This window comes from Pristiophorus japonicus, chromosome 6 (assembly GCF_044704955.1).
Source record: "Pristiophorus japonicus isolate sPriJap1 chromosome 6, sPriJap1.hap1, whole genome shotgun sequence".
NCBI classification, from domain to species: Eukaryota; Metazoa; Chordata; class Chondrichthyes; family Pristiophoridae; genus Pristiophorus; species Pristiophorus japonicus.
In genome coordinates this window covers 248,882,778-248,910,286 of record NC_091982.1, presented here as the reverse complement: position 1 = coordinate 248,910,286, position 27,509 = coordinate 248,882,778, and the positions used below count along the sequence as shown (strand labels likewise).

At 45.1% G+C, this 27,509-nt stretch overlaps 1 protein-coding gene across 1 annotated transcript; it reads right to left on the bottom strand.

The window, feature by feature from the left end:
• Positions 1-1,797: 1,797 nt before the first annotated feature.
• Positions 1,798-22,643, bottom strand: LOC139266288 (extracellular calcium-sensing receptor-like). The gene is given in 7 exon segments (XM_070884115.1): positions 1,798-1,875; positions 1,939-2,831; positions 3,552-3,675; positions 13,400-13,627; positions 19,006-19,394; positions 19,397-19,835; positions 22,383-22,643. Coding segments are annotated over 7 exon segments (2,406 nt in total). The 5' UTR covers positions 22,638-22,643.
• Between the last annotated feature and the right edge of the window lie 4,866 nt (positions 22,644-27,509).

Genomic DNA, 27,509 nt, shown 5'->3' with positions numbered 1-27,509 from the left:
AGAGGGACCTGGGGGGTCCTTGTGCATGAAGCACAAAAAGTTAGTATGCAGGTGCAGCAAGTAATCAGAAAGGCAAATGGAATGTTGGCCTTTATTGCAAGGGGGATGGAGTATAAAAGCAGAGAAGTCCTGCTACAACTGTACAGGGTATTGGTGAGGCCACACCTAGAGTACTGTGTACAGTTTTGATCTCCATATTTAAGGAAGGATATACTTGCATTGGAGGTTGTTCAGAGAAGGTTCACTAGGTTGATTCTGGAGATGAGGGGGTTGACTTATGAAGATAGGTTGAGTAGGTTGGCACACTTCAGGAATTCCTCCCCTTCCTTGTCCTTTACACTGTTACTATTCCAGTCTATATTACATTAATTGAGGTTCTCCATCATCACTATTCTGTAGTTCTTACATCTTTCTGTAATTTGACTGCAAATTTGTTCCTCTATCTCCTTCCCACTATTTGATGGTCTATAGTAATATCTCATTCTTTGGCTCCTTTGGTCAATTTCTAAGTGATTCTGGTTTTGTAAAGTACCTTGGTTCATTTTCGTACATAAAAGTGTCATGTAAATGCAAGTTTTTGCTGTTGTTCAATAGTGTTACATGGGGAATCCCATTCTGTATCACTGACCAAGGTATCGGTGCTCTGTGCTCATATTGAGTGCTATGGAAGAGTTGGATAGATGCCACCATGGTGGATCATGTTTCTGTAGGATGCCCTGGTTTGCTCCTGAGTCTATTTCACCTGAGAGAGTAAACGGATCATTCTGAGTAAAACATGCCCACATTTGAATTTCCATATCAGTGCCTCTACTGCGCGGGTGGAGAATGATTGCACACAGCAATATTTTATTAGACAGTAAATCATCATTGGATGTTTCCTCTAAACTACGTGCCCGCGCAGTAATGGGAAAGGTCCCGCGGAGGTCACTCACTGGCTTTTACATTGTAAATACCGCGCATGCGCAGAAATTTAAAGGGACCACGCAATAAAAAGAATAGGCTGCGCAGAACATCCAGGACTGTGCAGATATAATTCAGAACACCTTTGAAATCAGGCATTGTTTTGGAGACTGCTTTAATCCATTGGGGAGTGCTGCTCATAGCTGTAGCACCTTGTTTAGCTGTAATGCTTATTTTTCATTCAGGTTTTTAGTTGTACTGTTTGCCTTACTTTAGATTTTTCATTGGTGAATCTTTTTTCATCTGTGGCTTCTTGATAGCTACAATTTTTGTTTCCGCAGCACAGTGTCAATTTTTACTGTTCCGGCTGGGCGAGGAGTGTGGGGCAGTGGGTCACCTGCTCGTTTTAACACCCTGCCCTACTTCCCTTATTATTACCACTGGCAAGGCCGTCCTGTATTGCCCAACCGAGTGGCTTGCTCGGCAGTTAAGAAGGCAGTTAAGAGTCAAAGTGTGGGACTGGAGTCACATATAGACCAGACTGGGTAAGGACGGTAGTTTGCCTTCCCTAGACACGGATGTTGCTGGACATTAGTGAACCTGTTGGGGTTTTACGATAGCTTCATGGTAACTTTTACTTATACAAGCTTTTTATTTCCAAATTTTTATTTAAACTGAATTAAAATTCTCAAACTGCCACAGTGGAATTGCAACTCGCGCACTTTCTTTGGCTTACCGCTGCAGTACCTTAACTGCTCCCCTACTGTCCCTATGCGGAATGAAGGATCTTAAATGCCACTTAAAAGCCAGGAGATTTTGATATTGTTGAATGCAAGCAATTGCAAATTAATCACTGCAAATAAATGTGCTGCATATTTTCTGTTGTGAATGTTTGACTCAGAACTTCATAGACGTTTTATAGAGAGTAAAGTGTATTGTATAATAATAACTGCACATCTTCATTTTAATGGAAGACTAATTAAAGCGTAAACAGATCTTCAAATGTATTTCAGATATTTAACAGTTCTTTGAAGGCACTTTACCCATCATGTGTTTTTTAGTATTCTCTTCTGGCTTTAACAATATTACATAACATTTTGGAGGAAATATACAAAGTAGGAGCCCAAAGCTAGAAGCCAAAATAGCAAAGACTTCCACAGCTACAGTGTATTTCCCAGGAGAGCTGACATAGGCTGGAATGAAGGTGAGCCAAACTGCACAGAAGATCAGCATGCTAAAAGTTATGAATTTAGCCTCGTTAAAATTATCCGGCAGATTTCGCGCTAAAAAAGCAAGGATAAAGCACACACAAGATAGAGAACCAATGTAACCTAACACAGAGGAGAAAGCGACCACAGAGCCCACGTCACATTCTACAATAATAATCTCTCTGTAGTACTGCGTGTTTTTCATTGGAATGGGAGGTGATAAAGTCAACCAGAGAGTGCAAATTAAACCCTGAACTGCTGTGAGGATGAATACACTCAGTCGTTGCTGGGTAGGTCCGAACCACTTCATCCTGCTGTTGTTGGGAAGAGTTGCCTTAAAAGCTGTCAGCACCACAATTGTTTTCCCCAAAACACAAGTGATGCAGAGAACAAAGGTGACTCCAAACGCTGTGTGGCGTAACATGCAAGACCAGACGGAGGGTTCACCAATGAATGTGAGCGAGCAGAGAAAGCAAAGGGTTAATGCGAAAAGCAGGAGGAAACTTAGCTCTGAGTTGTTGGCCTTGACAATTGGAGTGTCTCGATACTTAAAGAATATAAAAGCAACGGTCATTGTTACAGACGCTCCAACTACTGCAATAACCATTAATATCAATCCGAGGGTCTCCTTGGAGGAAAGAAACTCAATTTCCTTTTTGATGCATCGGTCTTTTCCCTGATTGGACCAGTATTCCGAGGGGCATTTGATACAATCTATGGAATCTAGGAGAATAGAAAGAAAAAGAACATAACATAAGAACATAAGAAATAGGAGCGGGAGTAGGCCATTTGGCCCCTCGAGCCTGCTCTGCCATTCAATAAGACCATGGCTGATTTGATCATGGAATCAGCTCCACTTCCCTGTCCGCTCCCCATAATCCTTTATTCTCTTATCGCTCAAAAATCTGTCTATCTCCGTCTTAAATACATTCAATGACCCAGCCTCCACAGCTCTCTGGGGCAGATAATTCCAAAGATTTACCCTCATCTCAGTTTTAAATGTGCGGCTCCTTATTCTGAGACTATGTCCCCTAGTTTTAGATTCCCCTATGAGTGGAAATATCCTCGCTGCTTCCACCTTGTCGAGCCCCCTCATTATCTTACATGTTTCGATAAGATCCACCTCTCATTCTTCTGAACTCCAATGTGTATACTCCCAACCTATCTTCATAAGTCAACCCCCTCATCTCTGGAATCAACCTAGTGAACCTTCTCTAAACAGCCTTCCTTCCTTAAATAGACCAAAACTGTACACAGTACTCCAGGTGTGGCCTCACCAATACCCTGTACAGTTGTAGCAGGACTTCTCTGCTTTTATACCCCTTGCAATAAAGGCCAACATTCCATTTGCCTTCCTGATTACTTGCTGTAAAAAGAAACTCGGTCAGTAAAAATGAATTGATTCAATGAATAAAGTAAACTAGTGGAAGAACCCACACACACCTGTGGTGTTACTGATCTCGCCGTCAGCGCATTGCGTGCAATCAAAACAACAAACGGGTTGCCCTCTTCTGGCTATTTTCCTTGTGCCCAGAGGGCAATATCCAGAGCAAACCAACCGAGGAACCTTAAATGAAACAAACATTTAACATCAATTCACCGAGCAATGTAAAATAGTACATTGAATGTCAATATGGCATCTCAGATGTTCTCTTTATTGAAGCATTGGCCACGCTTGATCAGCTCCAATGGATGGGCCACATCGTCCACATGCCTGATACTAGACTCCCAAAACAAGCACTCAAACTCAGAGCTCCAACATAGTAGGCAAGCCCCAGGTGGGCAGAGGAAACATTTCAAGGACATCCTCAAAGCCTCCTTGAAAAAGTGCAACATCCCCACCGACACCTGCGAATCCCTGGACCAAGACCACTCAAAGTGGAGGAGAAGCATCCGGGAAGGTGCCGAACACCGAGTCTCTTCTCCGGGAGCAAGCGGAAGCCAAGCACAAACAGTGGAAGGAGTGCATGACAACCCAAGCCCCCCACTCACCCGTCCTTTCAACCACCATCTGCCCCACCTGTGACAGAGACTTGTAGATCCTGCATTGGACTCATCAGTCACCTGAGAACTCATATTAGTTGGAAGCAAATTATCCTCGACTCCAAGGACCTGCCTAAGAAGAGAAGATTGGATGGGTACACTTCTCAAATGAGGATGGGTGCACTTCTCAAACAGGAGCATCACGGAAGTATCGGGACTCCAAGATATATGTGCATGGTTCCGAAATGCCTTGGCGAGGGTGCAGAGAAGATTTAAGAGAATGATTCCAGGGATGAGGGACTTCAGTTATGTGGACAGACTGGAGAAGTTGCGGTTGTTTTCCTTACAGCAGAGAAGATTAAAGGGAGATTTGGTTGATGTGTTAAAAATCATGAAGGGTATTAATAGAGTAAATAGGGAGAAACTGTTTCTATTGGTAGAAGGGTAACCAGAGGACACAGATTTAAGATCATGAATAAAAGAGCGAGGTGGGAGAAAAGAATTGTTTTTACGCAGTGTGTTAAGACCTGGAAAGCACAGCCTAAAAGGATGGTGGAAGCACATTAAATAGTAACTTTCAAAATGGAATTGGATAAATACTTGCAAAGGAAAATTCTGCAGTGCTATGGGGAAAGAGCAGGGAGAGTGGGACTAATTGGATAGCTTTTTCAAAGAGCTGGCAAAGGCATGATGGACCAAATGGCCTCCTGCTGAGCTCTAAGATTCTATGGGGCACAAATTCCCCAGCACCTCGATTGGGGGTGGTAACGTAACTGACTTGGTTACGACCCCCAGTCCGTGTGGTGAAGGTGCTCCCACAGTGCTGTTAGGGAGGGAGTTCCAGGATTTTGACCCAGCGACGATGAAGGAATGGCCGATATATTTCCAAGTCAGGATGGTGTATAACTTGAAAGGGAACGTGGAGGTGGTGGTGCTCTCATGTGCCTGCTGCCCTTGTCCTTCTAGATGGTAGAGGTCAGGGGTTTGGGAGGTGCTGCCAAAGAAGCCTTGGCGAGTTGCTGCAGTGCATCTTATAGATGGTACACACTGCAGCCACGGTGCGCCGGTGGTGGAGGGAGTGAATGTTGAAGGTGGTGGATGGGGCACCAATCAAGCGGACTGCTTTGTCCTGGATGGTGTCGAGCTTCTTGAGTGTTTGAGGTGAAATTGGACTTGTGGGGAAGGCAGAATTTTATTTAACGCCTTTTATGCGACACACCCGAAAATCCCTTTGAGTGGAACTGAATATGGGGCAGGGCATACAACGGAGTTCCAATTCAATGCCGCCTGTTTTCCATACCCTGCCATGCCCAATGTAACCCCCAAATGTCTACACGGTGTCATTCTGAACAATTAGATAAATTCTCCTTCCTCAACTCAACTTTTCCTTTACGGCGGACTGCAACCTTTCATGGCGCTCCTGCGCCTTTTCTTTCTGTTCCTCCGCTGCGTGTGATGCAGTCCTAGGACCGCTGGTCAAACTAGGAGCTGGAGCTTATAGGAAGATATTGGCTTTAGCCCAGCACCTCCTGTCCTTAGGGTGTGCCTAAGATTTTTGACCAGATCACTTTTTACTGCTAAAGATATTTAGGCTTCACGAGACTGCTTTCCAAATAATCGGTATGCCAAGTGGAATGAGACTGTCATTTCGTGGCTGGATCTACCAGTTGTATTCAAGGGGAAGCTAGGTAAGTACAGAAGGGAGATAGGAACTGTTATGTATGTAACAAAGGTTCAAACTGAGTACTATTTAACTAAGCAAGGTACAACCTGGGCTCTGCTTTATTTAGGCCCAAAGTGCCTGACTCTCAAAATGGCTGGCCTTTTATACCTGAGCAGCACCATGTGTGTGCTGCTCAGTGGCCTCCAACAATGACGCCATCTTGTGGCTACAAACAGAATGTACATACATGACAGGAACAGAAGGGTGTGTTGATTAGGTGAGATGAAGGAATGCGGGAGGAGGCGCGTGTGGAGCATAAACACTGGCGCGGACCTGTAGGGCTAAATGGCCTGTTTCTGTGCCGTAAATTCTATGTTATTCTTTCAGAAAGACTTCCCAGATCATGGCAAAAGCATCAGTCATTATAGAAAGTGACTGTTGTTGGAGATGAAGGTGTTTTCTGAATCAGTATTCCAAACGCTGTACTTGCTCATAAACTGTTAAATCCCTCATTTCCTCCAGTTGCGATGAAAGGTCATCGACCTGAAATGTTGACGCTGTTTCTCTCTCCACATGTTGCCTGACCGGCTGAGTAGCTGCATTATTTTACTGTTTTTATTTCAGGTTTCCAGCATCCACAGTATTTCGTGCATATTGGGACAATGTGCAGCCCCAGCCCATAACATTCTGACTGGTTGGACAGAAACTTATGAACTAGAGGTGAGCAATTTCCTGATATGAACTCCTGGTCATGAAGCAGGAAATCTCCTCCTGATATGCACAACCTCCACTGGCTTTACTCTGAGTCATAGAAACATAGAAATTTACAGCGCAGAAGGAGGCCATTTCGGCCCATCGTGTCCCCACCAGCCAACAAAGAGCCCTCGGTCAGCAGCCCTGAAGGTTATATATAAACCTATGAACAATGGCGGAAAGGTAAAGAGCACCCAACCCAACCAGTCCGCCCCACACAACTGTGACACCCCTTACACTGAAACATTCTACACTCCACCCCAACCGGAGCCATATGATCATCACTCATCACTCATTATTGTTCTCCCGATGACAGAGCTCTGTTTAGCTGGTGAAAAGAAATCAATTGAAAAAATAATTTTTTGTTCAAATACTGGTGTATCAGGAAAAACCTTGGCTCGGAAAACATAAACTGGGTAAAAACCATGACTTGCAATGCTTCAACAGTGAAGGCAGACATCCGTACAGGTGTGCAGCTACATGGAATTACTTAGAAATGACCACACGGGCACACACCATCCAACCCAGATAATCCCTGTTGGTATTCATCCTCCACACATGCAACAGTACTACTGCCATGTGCCTGCCTTCTTCCCCTGTCCCTTTATCCCCCTTTCCTTCGAGCACCGATTCTGAAATGATGACAGGGTCTCTGCTTCAATCACTCACTCCAGCAGTGCCCCGGAACCCTCCATGTAAAAAAAAAAATTCTCCTAATCTCTATTCCAAATTACTTGCATTTAATTGGAATTCAGTAGAATGAGAGGTAATCTTATTGAAACATATAAGATTATGAGGGGGCTTGACAAGGTGGATGCAGAGAGGATGTTTCCACTGCCAGGGGAGACTAGAACTAGAGGACATGATCTTAGAATAAGGGGGCGCCCATTTAAAACTGAGATGAGGAGGAATTTCTTCTCTCAGAGGGTTGTAAATCTTTGGAATTCGCTGCCTCAGAGAGCTGTGGAAGTTGGGTCATTGAATAAATTTAAGACAGAGATAAACAGTTTCTTAACCGATAAGGGAATAAGGGGTTATGGGGAGTGGGCAGGGAACTGGACCCGAGTCCATAATTGGATCAGCCATGATCGTATTAAATGGCGGAGCAGGCTTAAGGGGCCATATGGCCTACTCCTGCTCCTATTTCTTATGTTCTTATGTTCTTACGTAACCTTAGATTTATGTCGCCTCATTCTAAACTCCTCAATCAGTGGAAACAGTGATACAGTCTGTTTCTATCTACTTCCGTTCCATCCCTTCGTAATTCTAAACCTCTCTGTCAAATTGCTCCATAGTCTCCTCTGTTCCAATTAAATCAGTTGAAATTACAGAGCAGTTAATTAAGTTTTCATTGTTGAAGGCGAAAAGCCAGTGCATTTTATTAGTAACAATTACTGATCATTGGAAACAGTGCAGTTTTTTTTTAAACTGTACTTGAGATCTTTATCTGCAAATCATCCTTTGAGGATTAATTTGTGTTATGTATGTATGTAAACCTCACCAATATGTAAGATTTGCCACCAGGGGGCACACCTGTGGGAGACCTAAGGATCACCGGTGCACCTGGGCAAGCAGGTATAAAAGGTAATCTACCATGCTGCTGCCTCACTCTGGAATCTGAATAAAGAGACCAAGGTCATAACAGCTTGAGTTTACAATACAGTCTTGTGGAGTTATTCTGAACATAACAATAGGCGACGAGTAACGGATCACGAACTTTCATGTGGTAATGGCTGCCGTTGGTATTCTTGAGAGATTTGTTGAGGGTGATGATTGGGAAGCCTTCGTTGAGTGTCTCGACCAATACTTCAGGGCCAACGAACTAGACAAGGCTGAGACGGCAGTCAAGCACAGGGAGATTCTCCTCACCGTATGTGGGTCTTCGATATATGGCCTCCTCAAAAATCTGCTGGCACTGGACAAACCAACGGACAAGACTTACAGAGAGCTGTGCATGCTGGTTCAGGAACACCTCAAGCCAAAGGAGAGCATCTTAATGGCCAGGTGTTGCCTTTACATGCACCATCGCTCCAAGGGCCAGAACGTGGCGAGCTTTGTCGCTGAATTGAGATGCCTTGCGGGACAGTACGAATTTGCAGGATCTTTGGGAGAAATGTCGCAGGACTTTATCATGTTTGGAATCGGCCATGAGGTCATTCTTCACAAACTGCTGTCTGCCAAATCCCTAGATCTGAGCAAAGCCATCACGATAGCCCAGGCTTTCATAACCACAAGCAACAACACAAAACAGATATCTTCACAGAATCAAAGCTCACCAGCAAGTATTGTGCATAAAATGCTTTCAGCAGGCAAAACTGTACATGGCAGGTCCTACACAACCGCAGAGGCCATAGAAACATAGAAACATAGAAAATAGGTGTAGGGGTAGGCTATTCAGCCCATCGAGCCTGCACCACCATTCAATATGATCATGGCTAATCATGCAACTTCAGTACCCGATTCCTGCTTTCTCTCCATATCCCTTGATCGCTTTACCCATAAGGGCCACATCTAACTCACTTTTGAATATATCTAACGAACTGACCTCAGCAACCTTCTGTGGTAGAGAATTCCACAGGTTCACAATTCTCTGAGTGAAGAAGTTTCTCCTCATCTCGGTCCTAAATGGCTTACCCCTTAGCCTTAGACTGTGACCCCTGGTTCTGGACTTCCCCAACATCAGGAACATTCTTCCTGGATCTAACCTGTGCAATCCCGTCAGAATTTTGTATGTTTTCATGAGATCCCCTCTCATTCTTCTAAATTCCAGTGAATATAAGCCTAGTCGATCCAGTCTTTCTTCATATGTCAGTCATGCCATCCCAGGAATCAGTTTGGTGAACCTCCGCTGAACTCCCTTAATAGCAAGAATGACCTTCCTCAGATTAGGAGACCGAAACTGTACACAATATTCAAGGTGTGGCCTCACCAAGGCCCTGTACAACTGCAGTAAGACGGGTCCTTTTCAGAATGGCAGGCAGTGACTAGTGGAGTGCTGCAGGGCTCAGTGCTAGGACCCCAGCTCTTTACAATATATATTAATGATTTGGATGATGGAATTGAGTGTCATATCTCCAAGTTTGCAGATGATACTAAACTGGGTAGAGGTGTGAGCTGTGAGGAGGACGCTGAGGCTGAAGGGTGATTTGGACAGGTTAGGTGAGTGGGCAAATACATGACAGATGCAGTATAATGTGGATATATGTGAGGTTATCCACTTTGGGGGCAAAAACACGAAGGCAGAATATTATCTGAATTGCGGCAGATTAGGAAAAGGGGAGGTGCAATGAGATCTGGGTGTCATGATTCATCAGTCATTGAAGGTTGGCATGCAGGTACAGCAGGCGGTGAAGAAGGCAAATGGTATGTTGGCCTTCATAGCAAGGGGATTTGAGTATAGGAGCAGGGAAGTCTTACTGCAGTTGTATAGGGCCTTGGTGAGGCCCAACCTGGAATATTGTGTTGAGTTTCCATCTCCTAATCTGAGGAAGTACGTTCTTGCTATTGAGGGAGTGCAGCGGAGGTTCACCAGCCTGATTCCTGGGAAGGCAGGACTGTCATATGAGGAGAGACTGGATCGACTGGGCCTATATTCACTGGAGTTTAGAAGGATGAGAGGGGATCTCATAGAAACATATAAAATTCTGACGGGACTGGACAAGTTAGATGAAGGAAGAAGGTTCCCGATGTGGGGAAGTCCAGAACCAGGGGACATAGTCTTAGGATAAGGGGTAAGCCATTTAGGACTGAGATGAGGATGAACTTCTTCACTCAGAGAGTTAGAGAGTTGTTAACCTATGGAATTCCCTACCGCAGAGAGTTGTTGATGCCGGTTCATTGGATATATTCAAGAGAGAGTTAGATATGGCCCTTACGGCTAAAGGGGTCAAGGGGTATGGAGAGAAAGCAGGAACGGGGTACTGAAGGAATGATCAGCCATGATCTTATTGAATGGTGGTGCAGGCTTGAAGGGCCAGGTGGCTGACTCTTGCACCTATTTTCTATGTTTCTATGTTTCTCTGCTCCCATACTCAAATCCCCTAGCTATGAAGGCCAACATGCCATTTGCCTTCTTCACCTCCTGCTGTACCTGCATGCCAACTTTCAATGACTGATGTAACATGACACCCAGGTCTCATTGCACCTCCCCTTTGCCTCATCTGTCACCATTCAGATAATATTTTGCCTTCCTGTTTTTGCCATCAAAGTGGATAACCTCACATTTATCTACATTATACTGCATCTGCCATGCATTTGCCCACTCACCTAACCTGTCCAAGTCATCCTGCAGCCTCTTAGCATCCTCCTCACAGCTCACACTGCCACCCAGCTTAGTGTCATCTGCAAACTTGGAGATATTACATTCAATTCCTTCGTCTAAATCATTAATGTATATTGTAAATAGCTGGGGTTCCAGCAATGAACCTTGCGGTACCCCACTAGTCACTGCCTGCCATTCTGAAAAGGACCCATTTATTCCTAATCTTTGCTTTCTGTCTGCCAACCAGTTCTCTAACCATGTCAATACATTACCCCCAATACCATGTGCTTTAATTTTTCACACTAATCTTTTGTATGGGACCTTGTCAAAAGCCTTTTGAAAGTCCACATCCACTGGTTCTCCCTTGTCCACTCTACTAGTTACATCCTCAAAAAGTTCTGGAAGATTTGTCAAGCATGATTTCCCTTTCATAAATCCATGCTGACTTGGACCGATCCCGTCACTGCTTTCCAAATGCACTGCTATTTCATCTTTAATAATTGATTCCAACATTTTCCCCACTACCGATGTCAGGCTAATCGATCTATAATTCCCTGTTTTCTCTCTCCCTCCCTTTATTAAAAAGTGGGGTTACATTAGCTACCCTCCAATCCATAGGAACTGATCCGGAGTCTCTAGAATATTGGAAAATGACCACCAATGCATCCACTATTTCTAGGGCCACTTCCTTAAGTACTCTGGGATGCAGACTATCAGGCTCTGGGGATTTATCTGCCTTCAATCCCATCAATTTCCTGATTAATAAGGATTTCCTTCAGTTCCTCCTTCTCGCTAGACCCTCGGTCCCCGAGTATTTCCGGAAGGTTATTTGTGTCTTCCTTAGTGAAAACAGAACCAAAGTATTTGTTCAATTGGACTGCCATTTCTTTGTTCCCCATTATAAATTCACCTGATTCTGACTGCAGGAGACCTACATTTGTCTTCACTAATCTTTTTCTCTTCACATATCTATAGTAGCTTTTGCAGTCAGTTTTTATGTTCCCGGCAAACTTATACTCTTATTTTCCCGCTCCTAATTAAACCCCTTGTCCTCCTCTGCTGAATTCTAAATTTCTCACAGTCCTCAGGTTTGCTGCTTTTTCTGGCCAATTTATATGCCTCTTCCTTGGATTTAACACTATCCCTAATTTCCCTTGTTAGCCACGGGTGAGCCACCTTCTCCGTTTTATTTTTCCGCCAGACACGGGTGTACTATTGTTGAAGTTCATCCATATGACCTTTAAATGTCTGCCATTGCCTATCCACCATCAACCCTTTAAGTATCATTCTCCAGTCTATCCTACCCAATTCACGTCTCATACTATCGAAGTTACCTTTCCTTAAGTTCAGGACCCTAGTCTCAGATTTAACTGTGTCACTCTCCATCTTAATTAAGAATTCTACCATATTATGGTTACTCTCCCCCTCAGACTATCAGGCTCTGGGGATTTATCTGCCTTCAATCCCATCAATTTTCTGATTAATAAGGATTTCCTTCAGTTCCTCCTTCTCGCTAGACCCTCGGTCCCCTAGTATTTCCAGAAGGTTATTTGTGTCTTCCTTAGTGAAGACAGAACCAAAGTATTTGTTCAATTGGACTGCCAATTCTTTGTTCCCCATTATAAATTCACCTGATTCTGACTGCAGGAGACCTACAAGGGGCCTCGCACAACAAAATTGTTAATTAATCCTCTCTCATTACACAACACCCAGTCTAGGATGGCCAGCTCTCTAGTTGGTTCCTCGACATATTGGTCCAGAAAACCATTCCTTATACACTCCAGGAAATCCTCCTCCACCATATTGCTACCAGTTATGTAGATTAAAGTCACCCATGATAACTGCTGTACTTTTATTGCACGCATCCCTAATTTCCTGTTTGATGCCATCCCCAACCTCACTACTACTGTTTCCGGGTCTGTACATGACTCCCACTAGCGTTTTCTGCCCTTTGGTGTTCCGCAGCTGAACCCATACAGATTCCACATCATTAAAGCTAATGTCCTTCCTTACTATTCTGTTAATCTTCTCTTTAACCAGCAACGCTACCCCACCTCCAGGCCAGACCTAGGGTGACTCAGAGTCCGCCGTGGGCCGTGAATGCGTATCCATTAACACCATGTTGGCGCTGTGGGGGCTGTCATAGCCCATCAATGTCGATTCAAGCACTATGTGTGCAAGGGCTATGGAACAATGGGGCACCTCCAGCGAATGTGCAAATGACCTCCACATAGCAGAGTCAGGAGAGGACAACCAATCCAGTGAGGATCACGCTGAACAAGCAGGAGAGACAACTCAACCTGAGGATGAAGAGGAAGTATATGGGATACACACCTTCACCACCAAAACCCTCCGATAATGTTAAAAGTTAAACTCAATGGCCCTCCAGTCTCCATGGAATTGGACATGGGAGCAAGTCGATCAATAATGAGCCAGAAGGCATTCGAGAGGCTGTGGGGCGACAGAGCACAACGACCCAAGCTGATCCAGATTCAGGCAAAACTGCCCCAAAGCTTGCTTTAACTTACATTCAAGAATCAATCACTCTCATATGGTTTATGTGTATTGCCATCTAAGTGTTGTAAATGGAGTTGCTCGCAAAACAGATGTGGTTTTCCCCAGGAGGCTTACCTTTCTCCAGCCACCACTCCAAATGATTGACTCCTCGTTGAGTGCAAGCTCTTGTCCTGGAAAAGCTGACCCATCGTAGTAACCCACCATCATCAGTTCCACCATACCCAGCTCGTTGGTTTGCCAGTTTACCAAGTCATATGCAGCGACTGGATTCCCACTCCCATCGAAATAGACTTTGTCTCCAGTTGTAGTTGTGAAATTAACTGAGTGCATGTAGTGCAGCAGCTTTTTGAGCAAGAAAAAATTAAAGAAAACAGCTTTATAACACGCCTTATCACAAGGATGTCCTAATGTGCTTCCCTGGACGACCTTCCATTTTCTGCCCTCCATAAACTTGAACTCATCCAAAATTCTGCTGTCCTGTGTCTTGACTCGCACCCAGTCCTATTCACCCATCACCCCTGTGCTCGCTGACCTACATTGGCTCCCGGTCCAGCAAAGTCTCAATTTTAAAATTCTCATCCTTGTGTTCAAAGCACTTCATGGCCTCGCTCCTCCCTGTCTCTGTAACCTCCGACAACCCTCTGGGAACTCAACGGTGGTGAAATTCAGCACCTTGGTGCCGGCTGATCAGGCCATTTTCAGAGAAATAAATGTCAGCCACCTCGCTTCCACCCACTTGCGGCAGATCCCGCGGCAGCCGCCATTTTGGGCTTTGGCCATGGCCTGCGCTCACTGGAGAAAAGTGGTTGAATAGTGCCATGGGGTCGTTTCCATGCTTCGGAGCATGTAGACGGAGTTCATCCAAAAGATGGCATCATTGACAACGCAGCACTCCACCAAAGTATCAGCCTAGATTATGCGCTCAAGTCCTGCAGTGGGGCTGTAACCCATAACTTTCTTGACAGCTCCAACGCATCCCTGGGAAAAGGGCCTCTGCGGGTGGTGAGTTGCCCAATTTCTGCCCAGCGAATGCTCGTGAAATTCTTATGCATTGTAAGAGTTTTAAAAAAAACAGAAAAATAAAATGTTATCAATTATTTATAGATTTAATGACCTGAAATAAGTAAGCTTATTTTTGGCACCTTTAAAACAAGGGGCAAAACATTTGTTTCAAAAATTTAATTAAATTGCATTTTAATTAATTTTAAATATGTAGGTTTTATTTACTTATTTGAGGTGTACATTTTTTGGGGGGATATTCCCATTCATACTTATCGGGTTTCTGTACCACTCCCTTGCTCTTCTTTGAAATAGTGGCTGAGGGTTCTTTTGCAACTTCCTGAGTGGGCAGACGGGGCCCATTGAACTCCTTTCGGCCCAGAGAGTGGGAGAAGGACAGGGAGCAGAGCCTGGCGGGGTGAGCGGGGGGGGGGGAACTCACACTGTACCCCGGGGGGGTCACACTGTACCCTGTGGGGGGTTGGCTCACACTGTATCCCGGGGCGGGGGGGGGGGCTCACACTGCACATGGATTCACTCTGGAGCATCCGCGATGCCGAGGATGTCGTGACTAACACGTTTAGTGAGTTGGTCACACTGCAGGGAAAGGTCACAAAGGCAGATAGGGAATGGGTAACCATCAGGCAGAGCAGGAGTAGGAAGGTAGTGCAGGGGTCCCCTGCGGTCACCTCCCTCCAAAACAGATATATCACTTTGGATACTGTTGGTAGAGATGGTTCATCAGGGGAAGGCAGCAGCAGCCAAGTTCATGGCACCATGGGTGGCTCTGCTGCACAGGAGGGCAGGAAAAGAGTGGGAGAGCTAAAGTAGTAGGGGATTCTATTGTAAGGGGAATAGATAGGCGTTTCTGCACCGCAATCGAGATTCCAGGATGGTATGTTGCCTCCATGGTGCAAGGGTCAAGGATGTCTCGGAGCAGCTGCAGGGCATTCTGGAGGGGGAGGGTGAACAGCCAGCTGTTGTGGTACATACAGGTACTAACGATATAGGTAAAAAATGGGATGAGGTCCTACAAGCTGAATTTAGGGAGCTAGGAGTTAAATTAAAAAGTAGGACTTCAAAGGTAGTTATCTCAGGATTACTACCAGTGCCAAGTGCTAGTCAGAGTAGAAATAGCAGGTTAGTTAAGATGACTACGTGGCTTGAGGAATGGTGCAAGAGGGAAGGATTCAAATTCCTGGGACATTGGAACCGGTTCTGGGGGAGGTGGGACCAGTACAAACCAGACGGTCTACACCTGGGTAGGACTGGAACCGATGTTCTAGGGGAAGTGTTTGCTAGTGCTGTTGGGGAGGATTTAAACTAATATGGCAGGGGGATGGGAATCTATGCAGGGAGACAGAGGGAAGTAAAATGGAGGCAGAAGTAAAAGGTAGAAAGGAGTTAAGGAAAGGTGAAGGGCAGAGAAATCCAAGGCAAAAATCAAAAAAGGGCAACATTACAACATAATTCTAAAAGGACAAAGAGTGTTAATAAAACAAGCCTGAAGACTCTGTGTCTCAATGCGAGGAGCATTCGTAATAAGGTGGATGAATTAACTGCGCAGATAGCTGTTTACGAATATGATGTAACTGAGATTATGGAGACATGGCTCCAGGGTGACCAAGGCTGGGAACTCAACATCCAAGGGTATTCAATATTCAGGAAGGATAGACAGAAAGAAAAAGGAGGTGGGGTAGCGTTGCTGGTTAAAGAGGAGATTAACACAATAGTAAGGAAGAACATTAGCTTTAATGATGTGGAATCTGTATGGGTACAGCTGCGGAACACCAGAGGGCAGAAAACGCTAGTGGGATTTGTGTACAGATCACCAAACAGTAGTACTGAGGTTGGGGATGGCATCTAACAGAAAATTAGGGATGCGTGTAATAAAGGTACAGCAGTTATCATGGGTGACTTTAATCTACATATAGATTGGCTAATCAAAACTGGTAGCAATACAGTGGAGGAGGATTTCCTGGAGTGTATAAGGGATGGTTTTCAAGACCAATATGTCAAGGAACCAACTAGAGAGCTGGCCATCCTAGACTGGCTGTTGTGTAATGAGAGAGGATTAATTAGCAACCTTCTTGTGCTAGGCCCCTTCGGAAAGAGTGACCATAATATGGTAGAATTCTTCATTAACATGGAGAGTGACACAGTTAACTCAGAGACTAGGGTCCTGAACTTAAAGAAAGGTAACTTCGATGGTATGAGACGTGAATTGCCTGGGATAGACTAGCGAATGATACTTAAAGGGCTGACGGTGGATAGGCAATGGCAAACATTTAAAGGTCACATGGATGAACTTCAACAATTGTACATCCCTGTTTAGCGTAAAAACAAAACGGGGAAGGTGGCTCAACTGTGGCTAACAAGGGAAATTAGGGATAGTGCTAAATCCAAGGAAGAGGCATATAAATTGGCCAGAAAAAGCAGCAAACCTGAGGACTGTGAGAAATTTAGAATTCAGCAGAGGAGGACAAAGGGTTTAATTAGGAGGGGGAAAATAAGAGTATAAGCTTGCCGGGAACATAAAAACTGACTGCAAAAGCTTCTATAGATATGTGAAGAGAAAAAGATTAGTGAAGACAAATGTAGGTCCCTTGCAGTCAGAATCAGGTGAATTTATATTGGGGAACAAAGAAATGGCAGACCAATTGAACAAATATTTTGGTTCTGTCTTCAATAAGGAAGACACAAATAACCTTCTGGAAATACTAGGGGACCGAGGGTCTAGTGAGAAGGAGAAACGAAGGAAATCCTTATTAGTCAGGAAATTGTGTTAAGGAAATTGATGGGATTGAAGGCCGATAAATCCCCAGAGCCTGATAATCTGCATCCCAGAGTACTTAAGGAAGTGGCCCTAGAAATAGTGGATGCATTGGTGGTCATTTTCCAACATTCTATAGACTCTGGATCAGTTCCTATAGATTGGAGGTAGCTAATGTAACCCCACTTTTTAAAAGAGGGAGAGAGAAAACAGGGAATTATAGATCGGTTAGCCTGACATCGGTAGTGGGGAAAATGTTGGAATCAATTATTAAAGATGTAATAGCAGCGCATTTGGAAAGCAGTGACAGGATCGGTCCAAGTCAGCATGGATTTATGAAAGGGAAATCATGCTTGACAAATCTTCTAGAATTTTTTGAGGATGTAACTAGTAGAGTGAACAAGGGACAACCAGTGGATGTGGTGTATTTGGAGTTTCAAAAGGTTTTTGACAAGGTCCCACACAAGAGATTAGTATGCAAACTTAAAGCACATGGTATTGGGGGTAATGTACAGACGTGGATGGAGAACTGGTTGGCAGACAGGAAGCAAAGAGTAGGAATAAACGGGTCCTTTTCAGAATGGCAGGCAGTGACTACTGGTGTACTGCAAGTTTCAATGCTGGGACCCCAGCTATTTACAATATACATTAATGATTTAGACAAAGGACTTGAATGTAATATCTCCAAGTTTGCAGATGACACTAAGCTGGGTGGCAGTGTGAGCTGTGAGGAAGATGCTAAGAGGCTGCAGGGTGACTTGGACAGGTTAGGTGAGTGGGCAAATGCATGGCAGATGCAGTATAATGTAGATAAATGTGAGGTTATCCACTTTGGTGGCAAAAACAGGAAGGCAGAATATTATCTGAATGGTGACAGGTGAGGCAAAGGGGAGGTGCAATGAGACCTGGGTGTCATGGTACATCAGTCATTGAAATTTGGCATGCAGGTACAGCAGGCGGTGAAGAAGGCAACTGGCATGTTGGCCTTCATAGTGAGAGGATTTGAGTATAGGAGCAGGGAGGTCTTACTGCAGTTGTACAGGGCCTTGGTGAGGCCAAGGCCACACCTTGAATAACACAGTTTTGGTCTCCTAATCTGAGGAAGGACATTCTTGCTATTGAGGCAGTGCAGCGAAGGTTCACCAGACTGATTCCCGGGATGGCAGGACTGACATATGAAGAAAGATTGGATTGACTAGGCTTATATTCACTGGAATTTAGAAGAATGAGAGGGGATCTCATAAAAACATATAACATTCTAATGGGATTGGACAGGTTAGATGCAGGAAGAATGTTCCCAATGTTGGGGAAGTCCAGAACCAGGGGTCACAATCTAAGGATAAGGGGTAAGCCATTTAGGACCACGATGAGGAGAAACTTCTTCACTCAGAGAATTGTGAACCTTTGGAATTCTCTACCACAGAACGTTGTTGAGGTCAGTTTGTTAGATATATTCAAAAGCTAAAGGAATCAAGGGGTCTGGAGAGACAACAGGAATCGGGTACTGAAGTTGCATGATCAGCCATGATCATATTGAATGATGGTGCAGGCTCGAAGGGCCGAATGGCCTACTCCTGCACCTATTTTCTATGTTTCTATGTACCCTGTAAGGGGGGGGGGGGGGGCTCACACAGTACCCTGGGGGGTGGGGGGAGTTCACACTGTACCCCGGGGGGGGGGGGGGAGGGGGGATCGTCACACTGTACCCCGGGGGGAGGGTCACACTGTACGGGGTGGTGCTGGGGGATTGGAATCACCCAGGTATGGCTTTGAGCAATGTTGTATCCTGCTCACTCCAGACATGAAAGAAAATCATCATGAAATCCCGTCCAATGAGGAAAATCGACACTGAAAACAGTTTCAATCAGTTGAAATATTTTACAGATTTCACTGTATCAAGTCTGAAAATAAGTTTTAGGTTTATTTTTTGATACAGTGCTTTACCTACCTGCCATGGTTGGAAGTTTAAAATGTCTTTACATTCATTATTTGAAAATGGACCCTTGCCATGTTCACAGGCGAGCATGTTGCCAAATGCATGGGCCAATGTATAAACCGCTCTGTATACATTGTACGAAAATCCATCCGAGGCTCCATGTAAATATGCGCGGGGCAGGTCGAAGCTGTTTTCCTGGCCTGTGCACTGCAGCACCCGAGGTGTGGAATTTATTGGTCTTGTATCTTCCGTCTTTAAAGCGCATCCGAACGAGGCCTCCCAAAATTCCCTTATCAAGGCGTTTTCGGGGAACAGGGAAGGGCGGACTCTAAGAAAAAAGTCTCTCAGCCCAGCTACTTGTGAGCTTCGGATTGCGGTCCCGATTGTGCCGAGAAGGAATGTAGCGCTTTCACCTGGGGGAGCAGTTGGGCTGTGACCCAGGCTTCGCTCCCGACCCACTGTATCCCAGTCACATTTTGCCGCACCACCTCTTTGAGCAGAACACCCATGTCTCCTCTGGCAACGAAGGCGACCACCACCTTTGCGGTCGACGCTTTGATCACCTCGACGACCTGCGTTATTTTCTCTTTGGGGTCAGTTCTGTGAAAGGACTGGGAGAAGGCGATGCAGGTTCCCAGCCCCTGCACAGCCTCCTCAAACGCCTGCATTCCAAAGTTGCCGTAATCGTTGTCACTTCTAACGGTCCCAATCCAAGTCCATCCGAACCGTTTAACCAGCCGAGCTAACACCTTGGACTGGTGGGAATCACTGGGTATGGTCCTGAAAAAGGTGGGGTATTCTCCCCTGTTGCTGAGACATTCGCAAGTGGAAAGGTAACTAACCTGCAGCACAAATAAAACAGTAAACATGTATTGAAGCCAAAGGAAATTCTGGGGAGCACAAATCTGTGGGCCATTTCTAATGAGGAAGAATCAATGGGGCCGAAATTCACCGTCAGATCGATCGATCGGCCGCCGCGGTCTAGTGTTTTTCCCTCCCCGAGTCATTTTCAGCTCGGGGTAGATTTGAGCGGTGTGACGCCGCGTTAAAGGAGTTCGTGGCGCGGTGAGGTCATCAACGGGAAACGGCCAAGCCCGCGATATTCAGCAGCAAAAACTGAGGACTTCTTCAGGCAGTGAACGCGACACCGCTGGAGTTTTGCCGCGATCGGGTCCGTTTGGTAGGAAAATAGTTTTATTATAGATCAGTGTTTTTATTTCAGATTCCAGCATCTGCAGTATTTAACTTTTGAAATAGTTGTATTAATTGTTTTGGCTCCATTAAGCCTGCTGAATGCTGCTCAGAGGTTTTCACAGACTTTTGTGCAACTTTCAGGTCTGACTCTTTAGTGGAGACCTCTGGGCTGCAGAACATAAAGAATAATATAATAATACTGTTATCATGTTTTACCCCTGTGCCTCTCACGCTAACACCTGTTACGTGTGACTACCCTAACACTACGCCTAACTGTCATCCTTGTGACTGCATCATGGGTCAGGGATGGTTGCTGTGGTTGTTGTCTGGGACTTACAGCAGTCCTTCTAGGATGTCCTGGAACACCTCTGAAAGGGCCTGGTACAGACTGGCCAACACCCTCCTGGGAGAGTGCGTCCTTACATAAATGGAGGTGCCTGACACCTCCCCTGCAATCTCCCTCTATCTATTATGTACTGATGGTCTGCTCGGTTTCCCCACATCAGGAAACAGTATTCTTCTTCTGTCCTCCACACCGTCCATCAGTGACTCCAACTCCATATGAGTGAACCTGTTGGCTCTTCTTTGCACCTCTTACACCAGCCATCCTTCCAACCACTTTCCAAACTCCTTACCCCCTCAGGGACTTGCTGCAAACCCTGGTCTTTAAAAAGGCCAGGTTGCAGCTGGCTCATTAGAAACCCTTACCTGCATGCTGAATTTCTCAGTGGTGATAACGTTCAAATTAAGACAGCCACACTGCTGAAAAATCCACTTTGTAAGGGTTGATTAGAGCTGGAACCCATTTTTTCACTTTTGGAGCTGAATATGGGGTGGCCCAGCCACAAAATTTCGGGCCCAATATGTCTGAGCGAAGAGTGCTGAAAGGGGAGGGGAGGGGAAGATATGATTGGTGATGGGATCACGCTGGAGGTGGCGGAAATGATGGAGGATGACTTGTTGAACGTGGATGCTGGTGGGGAGAAAGGTGAAGACAAGGGGCACCCTGTCATGGTTCTGGGAGGAAGGGGAAGGGTGAGAGCAGAGGTGCGGGGAAATAGAACGGACACAGTCAAGAGCCATGTCAACCACGGTGGAGGGGAATCCTCGGTTGAGGAAAAAGGAAGACATATCGGAAGCACTAGTATGGAAGGTGGCGTCATCAGAACAGATGCGACGAAGATGGGAAACTGAGAGAATGGAATGGAATGGAGATATTATAAATGTGTCTGTGAAGAGTTCCTCTGGTTCAGTAAAATCATTAATGTATCATCCATGAACTAACGTCCAAACACTAATGCAATTGTCTGAAATTCCTGCTATTGCAGTACCACCACCACCAGTGTTCCATGGCTGCAGTGTATACCATCTACAAGATGCACTGCAGCAACTCACCAAGGCTTCTTCAGCAGCAACTCCCAAGCCCACGACCTCTACCACCGAGATGGACATGGGCAGCAGGCGCATGGGAACACCACCACCTCCATGTTCCCTTCCAAGTTACACACAATCCTGACTTGGAAATATATCGCCGTTCATTCATTGTCGCTGGGTCAAAATCCTGGAACTCCCTCCCTAACAGCAATGTGGGAGCACCTTCACCACACGGACTGCAGCAGTTCAAGATGGCGGCTCACCACCACCTTCTCAAGGACAATTAGCGTGAGCAATAAATGCTGGCCTTGCCAGCGACGCCCGTATCCCAGAAACAATTTTTTTTAAAGTTTTAACCTGCTTATTTTAACCAGTGAAAAGCTACCTAACAATGTAACAGGTTAAAATCTCCCCAAAAATAGCAGTAGAGTTTTGGACCAATGCATTAAGCATCAGTCCACTAGTATCCATAGCATAATTCATAGGCCAATATATTAGATGTCCTTTACAATTTCCAACAAGAGGAACCTTTGTGAACAATGTTGGTACAACATAGCGGCCAATAGAATTATTGCCCCAGCATTGTTAAATGTACCATCTTCATTGGCTCGTAACATTTTGCATCAATGTTATAATTAAGAATGGACAGTAAAACGTGTTAGGCCTAACAAAACACTTTTCTGGAATTAATATAAATAATAAACACATCTTACAGTATTCATTTATAATTTAGCTCTGTAATGTCACATGAAGATTTTGATCTATTCACTCAAATGATTAAGATATTAAGTGTATGTCCTGATATAAAGTTATCAGCTTACCAGTGGAATTTCAAAAGGACCAATTATTCGGGCTATCGCTATCGACTGTGTGGATCCTCCTCCAACAAGAGCGGAAACCTGAGGGGATTCTGTGCAGCTGTGGTCAAAAACCGTTCCTTCCTGTCCACCTATGAGTGCGAGAGCTGCCTTCGCCGCAACTGTAGATGAGGCGCATCCATCGTAGATCCTGTAGCCCAATGTAAGATTTCCAAGCAACGTCTGGCTTTGGTTTATTTCTTCTATGGCAAAGATCATTGTCTGTGCTCGGCCAAAAACACTGAAAGAAAATCTGTTATTTTCGTTATTTTTCAGTGATGAAGTGATTGCTCATTCATACATGTTCCATTGGAGCAAGGCATTGACTGAAATAGGAGGTGCGTGTGATCCTCTTGACTTTTCCAATACACACTTCCAATCGGTTGTGGGTTCAAGTCCCACTCCAGAGCCTTGAGCACATAATCGCGGCTGACACTCCCAGTGCAGTACTGAAGGAGCGCTGCACTGTCGGAGGAGCAGTACTGAGGGAGCGCCGCACTATCGAAGGGGCAGTACTGAGGGAGTGCTGCACTGTCGGAAGGGCAGTAGTAAGGGAGCCCTGCACTGTCTGAGGGGCTGTACTGAGGGAGCGCCACACTGTCGGAAGGGCAGTACTGAGGGAGCACTGCACTGTCAGAGGGGCAGTACTGAGGGAGTGCTGCACTGTCGGAGGGTCAGTACTGAGGGAGCACCGCACTGTCGGAGAGGCAGCAATGAGGGAGTGCTGCACTGTCGGAAGGGCAGTAATGAGGGAGTGCTGCACTGTCAAAGTGGCAATACTGAGTGAGTGCTGCACTGTCAGAGGGGCAGTACTGAGGGAGCATGGCATTTTCGAAGGGGCAGTACTGAGGGACGCCACACTGTCGGAGGGGCAGTACTGAAGGGGTGCTGCACTGTTGAAATGGCAGTACTGAGGGAGTGCTGCACTGTCAGAGGGGCAATACTGAGGGAGCGCTGCACTGTCGAAGGGGCAGTGCTGAGGAAGTGCTGCACTGTTGGAGGGGCAGTACTGAGGGAGAGCTGCACTGATGGAGGGGCAGTATTGAGGGAGCACTGCACTGTCGGAGGGGCAGAACTGGGGGAGGTGCCATCTTTTGGAGGAAACGTTAAACCGAGACCCAGTCTTTCCTCTTAGGTGGGCGTAAAAGGTCCCACGGCACTATTTCAAAAAAGAACTGCGGAGCACTTCCCTGTGTCCTGGCCAATATTTATCCCTCAATCAACACCAGTAAAACAGATGATCTGGTCATCATCATATTGCTATTTGTGGGAGCTTGTTGTGCACAAATTGGTTGTTACATGTCCTACATTACAACAGTGACTACACTTCAAAAGTACATCATTGGTTGTAAAGTGCTTTGGAACATCCTGAAGTCATGAAAGGTGCTATAGAAATGCAAGTTATTTTTACTAGTGAACAAGAACTATTATGAGGGGCCTAGATAGAGTATATAGGAAGGAGCTATTTCTCTATAAAGAGAGGTCAACAACCAAGGGACATAGATTTAAAGTAATTGGTGAATGGATTAGAGACGAGTTCCAGAGAACTTTTTTCACCCAGAGGGTGGTGGAGGTCAGGAACTCACTGCCTGAAAGGGTGGTAGAGGCAGAAAGCCTCACACCACATTTAAAAAGTACTTGGATATGAACTTGAAGTGCCGTAACCTACAGGGCTACGGACCGAGAGCTGGAAAGTGGCTTTCGGCTGGGTAGCTCTTTTTCTGCTGGCGCGGACATGATGGGCCGAATGGCCTCCTTCTGTGCCATAAATTTCTATGATTCTAAGGACTGCACATGTGAGTGAATGGTATTGGTTAAGAAATAAGAAAGTAGAGACCAAAATAACTATTAGCGGCAGTCATATTTTGCAGAAATATGAAGAGGTTCTGGATGTACAGCTCCTGACAATGGCAGCGTAACATCGCAGTCATAGAATCACAGAATCAATGGGCCTTAAATTGTGGCCTCTCCGGGTACGTACGGTGCGCGAACTGCATGCGCTGAAACCCGGCACTTTTGATAGATCACGCGCCTCTCCGGGACAAATCCTGCCCAGCAAACAAACTCTTACGCCTGGTAGGGCCTGCTTTTACCAGCGTAAGAGTTTTAAAAGATAGGAAAAAAAATGTATGACTTATTTTATATTAAAAACACTGCCCAGAAAGGTAAGGTAATATTCAACACTATTAAAACAATATTTTTTAATTTTTAAAAATATATATTTTTTTATAAAACATTACATTTAATTAATTTCTATTACTTTTAAAAAGTGAAGTGTTCTTTTTATTTATTTAGGAGTTTTTTTGCTTTTTAGGGGTATCCTATGAGCTACCCAGTCTAATCCCACCTTCCAGCTCTAGGTCCATAGCCCATTAGTTACGGCTCTTTAAGTGCACATCCAAGTACTTTTTAAATGTGACGAGGGTTTCTGCCTCAACCATCCTTTCAGGCAGTGAATTCCAGACCCCCACCACCCTCTCGATGAAAATAAATGTCCTCATTTCCCCTCTAATCCTTCTACCAACTACTTTAATTCTATGTCCCCTGGTTATTGACCGCTCTGATAAGTGAAACAGGTCCTTCCTATCCACTCTATCTAGGCCCCTCATAATTTTATATGCCTCAATTAAATCTCCTCTCAGCCTCCTCTGATCCAAAGAAAACAATCCCAGCCTATGCAATCTTTCCTCATTGCTAAAGTTTTCCAGACCTGGCAACATCCTCATAAATCTCCTCTGCACCCGCTCCGCAATCACATCTTTCCTGTAAGGTGGTGACCAGAACTGCACGCAGTACTCTAGCTGTGGCCTAACTAGTGTTGTATACAGTTCTAGCATAACTTCCCTGCTTTTATATTCTATGCCTCGGCTAATAAAGGAAAGAATTCTGTATGCCTTTTTAACTACCTAATCGACCTATCCTGCTACGTGCTAGTCAGAGTAGGAATCGCAGGATAGCTCAGATGAATACGTGGCTTGAGCAATGGTGCAGCAGGGAGGGATTCAAATTCCTGGGGCATTGGAACCGGTTCTGGGGGAGGTGGGACCAGTACAATCCGGACGGTCTGCACCTGGGCAGAATCGGAACCAATGTCCTCGGGGGAGTGTTTGCTAGTGCTGTTGGGGAGGAGTTAAACTAATATGGCAGGGGGATGGGAACCAATGCAGGGAGATAGAGGGAAACAAAAAGGAGGCAAAAACAAAAGACAGAAAGGAGATGAGGAAAAGTGGAGGACAGAGAAACCCAAGGCAAAGAACAAAAAGGGCCATTGTACAGCAAAATTCTAAAAGGACAGAGGGTGTTAAAAAAACAAGCCTAAAGGCTTTGTGTCTTAATGCAAGGAGTATCCGCAATAAGGTGGATGAATTAACTGTGCAAATAGATGTTAACAAATATGATGTGATTGGGATTACGGAGACGTGGCTCCAGGATGAGCAGGGCTGGGAACTCAACATCCAGGGGTATTCAACATTCAGGAAGGATAGAATAAAAGGAAAAGGAGGTGGGGTAGCATTGCTGGTTAAGGAGGAGATTAAGGCAATAGTTAGGAAGGACATTAGCTTGGATGATGTGGAATCTATATGGGTAGAGCTGCAGAACACCAAAGGGCAAAAAACGTTAGTGGGAGTTGTGTACAGACCTCCAAACAGTAGTAGTGATGTTGGGGAGGGCATCAAACAGGAAATTAGGGGTGCGTGCAATAAAGGTGCAGCAGTTATAATGGGTGACTTTAATATGCACATAGATTGGGCTAACCAAACTGGAAGCAATACGGTGGAGGAGGATTTTCTGGAGTGCATAAGGGATGGTTTTTTAGACCAATATGTCGAGGAACCAACTAGGGGGGAGGCCATCTTAGACTGGGTGTTATGTAATGAGAAAGGATTAATTAGCAATCTCGTTGTGCGAGGCCCCTTGGGGAAGAGTGACCATAATATGGTGAAATTCTGCATTAGGATGGAGAATGAAACAGTTAATTCAGAGACCATGGTCCAGAACTTAAAGAAGGCTAACTTTGAAGGTATGAGGCGTGAATTGGCTGAGATGGATTGGCGAATGATACTTAAGGGGTTGACTGTGGATGGGCAATGGCAGACATTTAGAGACCGCATGGATGAACTACAACAATTGTACATTCCTGTCTGGCATAGAAATAAAAAAGGGAAGGTGGCTCAACCGTGGCTATCAAGGGAAATCAGGGATAGTATTAAAGCCAAGGAAGTGGCATACAAACTGGCCAGAAATAGCAGCGAACCTGGGGACTGGGAGAAATTTAGAACTCAGCAGAGGAGGACAAAGGGTTTGATTAGGGCAGGGAAAATGGAGTATGAGAAGAAGCTTGCAGGGAACATTAAGACGGATTGCAAAAGTTTCTATAGATATGTAAAGAGAAAAAGGTTAGTAAAGACAAATGTAGGTCCCCTGCAGTCAGAATCAGGGGAAGTCATAACGGGGAACAAAGAAATGGCGGACCAATTGAACAAGTACTTTGGTTCGGTATTCACGAAGGAGGACACGAACAACCTTCCGGTTATAAAAGGGGTCAGAGGGTCTAGTAAGGAGGAGGAACTGAGGGAAATCCTTATTAGCCGGGAAATTGTGTTGGGGAAATTGATGGGATTGAAGGCCGATAAATCCCCAGGGCCTGATGGACTGCATCCCAGAGTACTTAAGGAGGTGGCCTTGGAAATAGTGGATGCGTTGACAGTCATTTTCCAACATTCCATTGACTCTGGATCAGTTCCTATGGAGTGGAGGGTAGCCAATGTAACCCCACTTTTTAAAAAAGGAGGGAGAGAGAAAACAGGGAATTATAGACCGGTCAGCCTGACATCGGTAGTGGGTAAAATGATGGAATCAATTATTAAGGATGTCATAGCAGTGCATTTGGAAAGAGGTGACATGATAGGTCCAAGTCAGCATGGATTTGTGAAAGGGAAATCATGCTTGACAAATCTTCTGGAATTTTTTGAGGATGTTTCCAGTAGAGTGGATAAGGGAGAACCAGTTGATGTGGTATATTTGGACTTTCAGAAGGCGTTCGACAAGGTCCCACACAAGAGATTGATGTGCAAAGTTAGAGCACATGGG